The 9,603-nt window shown below is 48.2% G+C and overlaps 1 protein-coding gene across 1 annotated transcript in view; it reads left to right on the top strand.

Annotated features, from left to right (window-relative positions):
- The window catches only part of LOC101343641 (IQ and AAA domain-containing protein 1), a 64,809-nt gene that overhangs the window by 2,560 nt on the left and 52,646 nt on the right, over nt 1–9,603 (top strand). The window contains exons 2-4 of the mRNA XM_023740861.1: nt 4,965–5,071; nt 5,255–5,356; nt 8,572–8,639. Of these exons, the coding sequence (XP_023596629.1) occupies nt 4,965–5,071; nt 5,255–5,356; nt 8,572–8,639 (277 nt within the window). The remainder of the gene's footprint in view (nt 1–4,964; nt 5,072–5,254; nt 5,357–8,571; nt 8,640–9,603) is intronic.

Raw genomic sequence — 9,603 nt, 5'->3', positions numbered from 1 at the left:
CCTCCCAGCACTGCCACCGGGCTCCACCGTGTCTGTTCACTGCCTGCCCCCTCCTCACCCTGCCTGCCGGCCTCCCAGCACTGTGCCATCTGGCTCCACCGTGTCTGTTCACTGCCTGCCCCCGGGGGACACCGGGTCCACAAGGCCAGGGCCTCCTCAACACACCCTGACCCGAGAGAGCGCCCGGCCCACAACTGGGCCTGATGAGGTCATAATTTAGTAACTGAATCACTCAGTGTATTTTTTAATGAGTGAATGGACGTACAAATGAATGCCTCTGGGGACCTAACTGGAGGAAGAAAGGGTGGGAAGGTTTTTTATTACGGTCCTTTTAATACTGTCTGCCTTTGTTTAAAACTGCATGCATGCATTGTTTTGACAAAAGCAAAAAATTATTTTTGGAAATTCGAGTGTTCCTAAGGGAAGCCAAGTCTAGCAACCTACCAACCCACCCAGGGAAAACTCTGAGAACTCTTCCGGCCTTTTGTGTAGCATCTTTTTCCACAAAGACCCCAAAACCGAACAGTGGCTCTCGGGAGAAGGAAACATTAGTTCAGTGCCACCGTCCCGGTTCGATGTTACGTGGCAGGTCTTTGGTCCTTGAAAGAAATTAAATGTCTTAGTCTTAGAATTCTTTTCTTAAAAATCAAAGGTTTGGCTTTTCAAGCGAAACATTAGCATTTTAATCACTAAGATTAAGCCCCCTCCCCCCCTCTGCCCACCCCTTCCTCCTCACTCCCCCAAGTGTGAACCTGCTTGTCCCTTTATGGGGATGAAAGCTCCGTCTCCACGCTGGGAGAGAGCCGGGCAGTTGCTGCCCTTTGAGGGCCTGAATAGCTTCCTGCATTTATAAACGTCCATGAAATTCTTGAAGGGATTGAGAAGTGCCCTGTGCGAGGCTGCCATGAGAAAAGCAAAGTCGGGGTGAAAGCATGGCCATTGAAATGGCGAGGAGGTAGCGCGGCAGGGCCGCCACGCAACGCTTTGCCTGCATCCTGTCCTTCCAACTGCCGAAGGAGCCTTTGAGCCACTGTGTATAATTGATTCTACAAAAGTACCCACGTCAGAGCCACCTTTCTGCTCAGTATGCCGCATGCCGGTCACTCTAAATGCAAGGTCTCCCTGCTTATTAGATCTATCTGGTAAGAAAACAAAACATAGCTTCCTCTACGAAACAAAGATATTTTGCTTTAAAATGCCTTAAAGGAGCAGGAGTGTTTTGATGCTTTTACAAAATTTAGTAATCATACAAGGAAAAAAATCTGTTAGGAAAGGTGTCTTTGCTTTGTTTTTTCTGTTGTTTTTGAAAATATACAGAGCGAAACATACACAACTTCAACAGTTTCTCCATGTACAATTCAGCGACACAGATTATATTCTTCCACTTGTGCAACGCTTCTCACCCACCTTTTCTGAATTGTTCCTCCCCCATTAACATAAGCTCACTGCCTCCTAAGCTTCCTGCCTGACCCTACAGCTGCTGTTGACAGTTTCATCCCATAGGGATAGTTCTTCAAAAGAGCACAATGCTTAAGACAAACATCATACAAGGAAGGAGTTGTTACTAATAAATAGCACAGTATAACACATTTAAACCTTTTATGATATTTTCACCCTAGAGATTACAACTTAGGAAACCCTATAGGGCAGTTCTACTCTGTTCTGTAGGGTCGCTATGAGTCAGAATTGACTCAACAGCACACAACAACGATGTTTTCAAGAAGGAAAGCTTATAGTTTTAAACCAATAAAAGAAAGCATATGTTATTCCTGCATTTTACAGTTGTCCAAGTTTAAGCTGATGTACATTTCAGAAAATGTACTTAGCAAAAGCAGTGACCTTCATATGAGGAAACCATAAACTAGTTGGACGTTTGGTAGGCACAGACCTTACAAGCTAACCACAAAATCCCCCTTCTACAGGGTACCGGGCGAAGAATAACCTTGCAGATATTTACGACTTCACGATGATTTTTACATCAGTGGGGTGATACAGACAAGATATGCAGTGTACATTGTTCATCTGCCACTCATCTGTCAGTTTGCCGTACTGTGGGGGCTTGCGTCTTGCTTTGATGCCAGAAGCTGTGCCACTGGTATTTCAAATACCAGCAGGGTCACCCGTGATGGACAGGTTTCAGCAGAACTTCCAGACTAAGATAGACTAGGAAGAAAGGCCTGGAGATCTGCTTCTGAAAATTAGCCAATGAAAACCATATGGATCTCAACAGCGCGTTGTCCGACTCACTTGCTTTGGACATATCATCAGGAAGGATCAGTCACTGGAGGAGGACATCAAGTTTGGTAAAGTAGTTAGAGGGCCAGTGAGGACGAGCGAGACCCTCAGTGAGATGGATTGGCGACACAGCCATGAGGATGGACCCAAACATGCTGGCCGTTGGGAAGATGGCATTATTTTTCGTTCTGTTGTACATAAGGTCGTCATGAGTTGGAGTCAACTTGACAGCAGCTATCTGTCTCTCTGTCTGTCTGTCATACCCTGATTCTAATAAATCTCTCTGGCTGGCACCCACTCACCAGGAGAGATTATGCCGAATAAGGAAAGCACAGCCGCAGGCTCTGCGGCAGCCTCCTGTACGCCTACTCCCGCCCACAAAGGCCCCCAAGGCCGTCCTCTCCAATTCTTCACCCCTCGTTTTCACCCCTCAGCTCCAGGCTGGTCACCTTCCCTGTCTGGGTGGATGACACCCCCTGAACTTCAGGCCTCACCTCTGAGGTCTTCGTTAGACACCCTTCCAGGTGGCCCCCCAGCGTCTGGTCCGGTCTGCTGTGTCCGAGGGGTGGGCTGCCTCTCACGTTACCATAGTGACTCGGTTCTATGAAAAACATACCACCTTTGTGTCTTAATTTTAGTCTGTTTCTTATAAGCCCCCGTTAGCCTCTCCGGAAGAAATTTGGATCCTTTTGGCATCATCGTTTTCAAAAATCTGCCCCCACAACTTTGTGTCACCTATAGATGACCCTTCGCGTCTTCCTATCACAGACCTTGTCGACCAGCGACTGAAACAGGCCCGGCCCAGCCCACGTCCCCCTTGGCTTGCCGGTGGGGGGTGGGTGGGCCTTCGTGCCCCTGGAGGAACCCTAACAGGCTCTGCCCCAGCCCATCGTCCTGCTGAGCCGATGGTCCACAGCCAGGTAAGGCGGGCACGTCTGCCCAGTGTGCAGGGAGCACGTTGCAGGAACCATTCCCACCTCCAGAGACCTCCATTGATCCCCAGGGTCAGCGTCGGGCTCTGCCTGTCCTCTGTGGGCCCGACTCCCTTCTGAAGACTGAGCTACATCTTCACCTCCTGTCCTCCTGCAGTTGTCCTGGTCCAAAGCTTCCTTAGGTCACCTCTAAGATGACCACTCACTGATCCTCAGGGGCCTGCCGCTTCTGCCTTGCTGACACGTTCCTGATCTTTGGGTACAGTTGCTTTCTGAGTCACAGCTGTCCTCTGTGATTCGTCACCCCTCAGGAAGTGCCGGTTACCACTTACTGTCCAGTCGATCCCTTCAGAGTGACCCCATGTGTGTCAGAGTAGAACTGTGCCCCACAGGGTTTTCGAAGGCTGATTTTTTGGAAGTAGATCACCAGGACTTTCTTCTGAGTGCCTCTGGGTGGACTCAAACCTCCAGCCTTTCAGTTAGCAGCTGTCATGGATTGAATTGTGTCCCTCTAAAATGTCTGTCAACTTGGCTAGGCCATGATTCCCAGTATTATGTGATTGCCCACCATTTTGTCATCTGATGTGATTTTGCTATGTGTTGTAAATCCTATCTCTATGATGTTGATGAGTTAGGATTAGTGGCAGTCATGTTAATGAGGCAGGACTCAATCTACAAGATTAGGTTGTGTTTTAAGCCAATCTTTTTTGAGATATAAAAGAAAGAAGCAAGCAGAGAAACATGGGGACCTCATACCACCAAGAAAGCAGTGCCGAGAGCAGAGAGCATCCTTTGGACCAGGGTTCCTGTGCAGAGAAGCTCCTAGACCAGGGGAAGATTGATAACAAGGACCTTCCTCCAGAGCCGACAGAGAGATAAAGTCTTCCCCTGGAGCTGACGCCCTGTATTCAGACTTCTAGCCTCCTAGACTGTGAGAGACTGAATTTCTCTTTGTGTTAAAGCCATCCACTTGTGGTATTTCTGTTAGAGCAGTACTAGATGACCAAGACAGCAGCCAAGCACATTGTTTTCGTCACCAGGGTCTCCTCCTCAGAAGGAAGAGACAATCAACATGGAATGAGGGCAACTAGTGGGGCGAAGCTGCGAGGTCTCAGATTTTATCCTGGCACTAGCACTGTGAGGTGGTAGTATTTTCATTCCTGGGAAAAGGAAGCTGAAGCTGAGCAAGGCTAGATCACTTGCTAAGGTCCACAGCTGGTAGGTGGTGGGACAAGGGTGTATTAGTATCCCAGGGCTGCTGAAACAAAGTACCACAAGCTCGGCGGCTTAAAGCACCAGGAACTTCATGTCTCACAGTTCTGGAGGCCAGAAGTCTGAAGTCAAGGTGTTAGCAGGTCCTGCTCTCTCTGCAGGCTCCAGAGGTGGCTCCTTCCTTGCGAGTCCAGAGGAGGCTCCTTCCTTGCGAGTCCAGAGGAGGCTCCTTCCTTGCGAGTCTCATAGCTTCTGGTAGTTTCTGGCAGTCCTTGGCCTTCCTTGATTCCTGGCAGCCGCTCTCCAGTCTCTGCCCTGTCTTCACATGGCCATCTTCCCTCTGTGTGTCTCTCTCTGTCTCTCCTCTGATAGGACACCTCTCATGTTGGATTAGGACCCAATATGACCCCATGTTAATAACTGACATAATTCCTGTACTTTCCAAATTATTTTATTCAAACTTGAATTCTGTGCAATAGGATAGGAAGTTGGATTTGTGTTTTACATAACAATAACTGCTTTTGTTAACCTATGTATTGATTTTTTTCCTTTCATTTTCTTTTCCTTTATCTTTCTGGAATATAGATATCTGGAAGAACAAAGATGAATCTTGGAATTTCCCCCAGGACTATGATCCAGAACTGATCAAAGAGGAGAAACGGAAAGAATTAGAGTCAGAGATCAGGGTACAGGTATGGCTGCATTTATGTTGTAGTAATAGCAAGTGAATAACTGCAATGATGTGCTTTTTTTTTTTTTTTACAGTTTTCTACTAATGACCTTACCTCAAAATTTAAGCTATTTTTAAACTTCACAAAGAAAACATGAGGCATTCAAAGTCACTGAAAAGTGGTACGTATTTTGTATTCACCTAGGTTGATGAACTGATGAGGCAGGAACTAAAAAATTTAAAACTTGCTGTGGACAGAGAGAAGGAATTACCAGTCAAAGGAGGAAAGAAGAGAGGAGGTAAAAAGGTGAGTTGTGAACGAGTACGGGCAAGGGTGAGGCAAGTGGCAGATACCAATGGTGACGAGAAGCCCTTGCCCACGCAGCCCTTGTCCATGAGAGCCACCTGGGGAGACCAGCTGGCTGCCCCAGCACACCTCACAGGACTCATGCCTTCCTTTGGTAGGTTGACTTGTCTACCACTTTGCTCCCAGGGTTCTGGGTTCATAAAGTGGAGTAACTCAATAGCCTTAGCATAGCACTCCTTCTATCCATTGCAGAGTCATATTACCCAAACTCCATGGATAAGATGAAAACAATCAGAGGAGCCAAGACATGCACCCCAAAACCTGCCCATCTCTCCCTGTAGTTAGGATCAGTTGATCAATTGATTGATCGATGATAGATAGATGATGATAGATAGATAGTTGCCGTTGAGCCAGTTCCGACGAATGATGACCTTATGTACAACAGAATGAAACATTGCCCAGTGCTAGTCATAATCCTACTCATAATATCCTCACAATTGTCAGCATGTTCGAGTCCATCGTGGTGACCATCCTGCCAGTCTGTCTCACAGAGGGTCTCCCTTGCCCTCACTGGCCTTTTACTTCACCAGAACATGATGTCCTCCTCCAGCACTTGGTCCTTGCTGATGATGTGCCCAGAGCAAGCAAGCCGGACAATGTTCTGTATGATCCACAGGGTTTTCATTGGCTGATTTTCAGAAGCACATCACCAAGGCTTTCTTCCTACTCTGCCCTCATCTGGAAGCTCTGCTGAAACCTGCCCACTGTGGTGACCCTGCTGGTATTGGAATACCAGTGGCACAGCTCCCAGCGTCACAGCAACATGCAAGCCACCACAGGGTGACAGATGGGTGGTGGAGTTAGATCTATAGGGGAGGCCAGCAACAATGTTCTTTGGAAGTGGACGGATCAGAGCTAAAGGAATTAAATGAATTGAACTTTAAATTGGCACCAGATGCATCTCACAGTGGTTACAGAGTAGCTAGCTGGCTCAGACTATTCAATGTTGTCTCAGTCATCTAGTGCTGCTATCACAGAAATACCACAAGCGGATTTAACAAAGAGAATTTTATTCTCTCACAGTCCAGCAGGCTACAAGTCCAAATTCAGGGCATCAGCTCCAGGAGAAGACCCCCTTTCTCTATCAGCTCTGGAGGAAGGTCCTTGTGATACTTCAGTCTTCCCTTCATCTGGGAGCACCTCAGGGCAGGAACCTCAGGTCCAAAGGACACACTCTGCTCCCATCACTGCTTTCTTGGTGGTATGAGGTCCCCATGTGTCTCTGCTCTCTTCTCTCTTTTATATCTCAAAAGAGATTGGCTTAAGACACTATCCAATCTTGTATACCTCATCAGTAAAACTGCCGCTGATCCATCTTTTTACATCATAATGATTGAATTTATAACACATAAGGAAATCATATCAGATTACAAAATGGTACACAATTATACAATACTGGGAATCATGACCCAGCTAAGTTGACAGATATTTTGAGGGACACAATTCAATCCATGACAGACGTTCATTTACTAAAGCCCCTGCCTCCACTGCTATCCCAGAGCCAGCCCTGTCACTGGGACAAGAGCACTCAAGGTAGGTGACCAAGACGCCCTCTCCTGGGCAGCACTGGCATGAGCCTGGGCAGCCTTGGCCCCTTGGACGGCGTTCTCAAGCCCAGTGGCTGACGTCCCTCTTGTGACTGACACGTTCTCCTTTTAGCGGTGTTCATTTATTCAGCTGCTTCAACGTCCAGTTCCACCGGCCCAGGGGCCTTGTGCCGTCTTTACAGTGACTCTGCACTGATCCGTTTTGAATGGACTTTCCAGTTTATCTCCAAAGACCTCTGAATTTCCCTCCTGGCCCTGATCTCAGGATACCCTCTGATGAAGGTCATCCAAAGGTCACCTTCTCCCTAATGGGGGCACCTATTGCTGCCACCCATTTGCTCCATTGTTGTTATTTGTTACCATCAAGTGGATTCCAACTCATGGCGACCCCATGTTTGCAGAGTAGGACTGTGCTCCATAGGGTTTTCAAGGCTGTGACCTTTTGGAAGCAGATTGCCAGGCCTTAACTTCTGAGGTGCCTCTGGGCAGATTTGAACCACCAACCTTTCCGTTAGTAGTCGAGCTCTTAACCATTTGTGCCACCCAGGGACCCCCATTCACTCCTTTAATGTCTTCTAAGTTCAGTTTCCACATCTGCAGAGCTGGATGTTTGGATGACCGAGCATGGATATCAAGCTGGCAGTGGCCGTGTTCCGGTGCCTGAAAACTGGCTTTCTCCTTTTCACCAGCACGCTAGCCATCAGCCTTGACTTCCTCACGGTTCTCTCATCTCTTTCAGTCTGGGGTCTACCCTCTGTGTTCCAGGGCGGGGTTGCCGTGACTGTCCCTCTTGGAATCACGTGGGTTGAATGCTTAATAACGGACGACCTCAGGGTCATTGTGTAACTATAGAGTTTTGAGCATCCAAATTCCAATCTAAGTGACCTCGGTAAGGTCTTGGGAAGCACAAAAGGAATAGGACTTGATATAAGATGTGTGATGGAAGACGAGAGAGGAAGGGAGGTGGGGGCCAGGCTGAGGGATTGTCACCTGATCCTCTGGGTGATGGGGAGGTAACCAAGCCAACCCTGTTGCTATCAAATCGACTCCAACTCATGGTGACCCTACGTGTCAGAGTAGAACTGTGCTCCATGGGGTCTTCAAGGCTATGACCTTTTGGAAGCAGATGCAGATAGATATTTTAAGCAGAATTGTGAAGCGATCAGAGCTGTTATAAAAAGTCACAGGGGGAACACATTCCTGTAGGCTGTGCCAGGGTCTGAGTCCAGAGCCCTTGGGAGCCAGAGGTTAACAGGGAGCACTGACCGGGTCCAGGGACAAATGCTGGATCCCCTACGTGTGCACGGGGCACCCCGCCCTGGCAGCACTCTGGGCCAACACCAAGGGAAAGCCGATTGCTGGGCCTGGTGGGAATCTGGCCCCGTGTGGTCCCACAGCGGAGACCTCACCTTCTGTCCACGCAGGATGTGTCCTTATCATCATCTGATGACTTTGGGTGCCAACCCCTGTGCCATGGACACACGGCACCTCCACGTTCGGTGTGCCACAATTGACTCTTACTTTCTCCCACCCCCACTCCGCCCCAGAACACAGCCAGTCTGCTTCCTTGTTTTACTAAACTGCTGGGTATTCCCCATCTTCTTTCAGAGAAAGAAAGGGAAGAAAGGCAAAAAAGGGAAAAGGGGGAAGAAGGTTAAAGATCTGACCGCCAACAGGTAAGGAATGCGCTCATTTTGCTGTAAAGCAAGTGATAAGGGAGCAGTAGGGGGAGGGAGGGAGGAGCAGAGGAAACCCCAAGAAGCAGCCCTCGCCCTCGGGGGAGACACACTGGTGTGGTGTAAGGTGGGCAGGGAAGCGCCTTGGCCAGCTATAAAACCAGGTGCTGTGGAGCTCACTCCAACTCACGGCAACCCCACGGGTGTCAGAGTAGAACTGTGCTCCACGAGGTTTTCAATGGCCAGTTTTTTTGGAAGTAGATCATCAGGCCTTTCTTCCAAGGCACTCTGAGTGGACTCGAACTTCCAACCTTTTGGTTAGCAGGCGAGCGTGTTAACCATTTGCACTATGCGGGGACCCCGCGGGCCGCCCTGTAGAAGAGCTGGTGTCCTGAACCAGAAAGAAACATGTCAAAGGCATAAGCCCAGAACCCATCTTGGGTCCCTTCCTGCTTCAGAGTTCATGTGACTTATTTTTTTTTTTAAGTTTTAAAATCTGCAAGTTTTCTTAAAATTTTAGGACATAATATCCTGATCAGACTTCTCAGGAAACACCCAGTCTGAGTTCCTTGAGGGCAGAAAAGGTCCCACTTACCTTCACGCCCCACCCCAGCCCGTGGAGGCCCATAAGAAACACCTGTTAAACCGAAAGGGCTGAGGTGTAGCCTTGTAACGGAAGAGTTCCATCTCCTTGAGTTTCATTGGCCGAATTCCAATCCTAATGAAGAATTTTAAATGCTCTTCTTCTTTTTTTAAGTTGAAAATGGCCCTTAAGTGCTTTAACATTGAAAAGAATACTGCCTAGGTTTTCAAATATTTCCAAGGAATTTAATTAAAATCCCAAATGAATGTATGTCAGAACTCATTTTGATTGGATGCCTTTCATCCAGTGGGACTTGTTAACGAGCCACCGCAATGTATCACTTGCCTGTTTTGGGGTGCCCCCAGCCCCCCTTTTGGCTCT

This window comes from Trichechus manatus, unplaced genomic scaffold, assembly GCF_000243295.1.
Source record: "Trichechus manatus latirostris isolate Lorelei unplaced genomic scaffold, TriManLat1.0 scaffold00165, whole genome shotgun sequence".
Taxonomy (NCBI): Eukaryota; Metazoa; Chordata; class Mammalia; order Sirenia; family Trichechidae; genus Trichechus; species Trichechus manatus.
The sequence above is the reverse complement of the archived record's forward strand: the minus strand, read 5'-3'. Positions and strand labels throughout refer to the sequence as shown.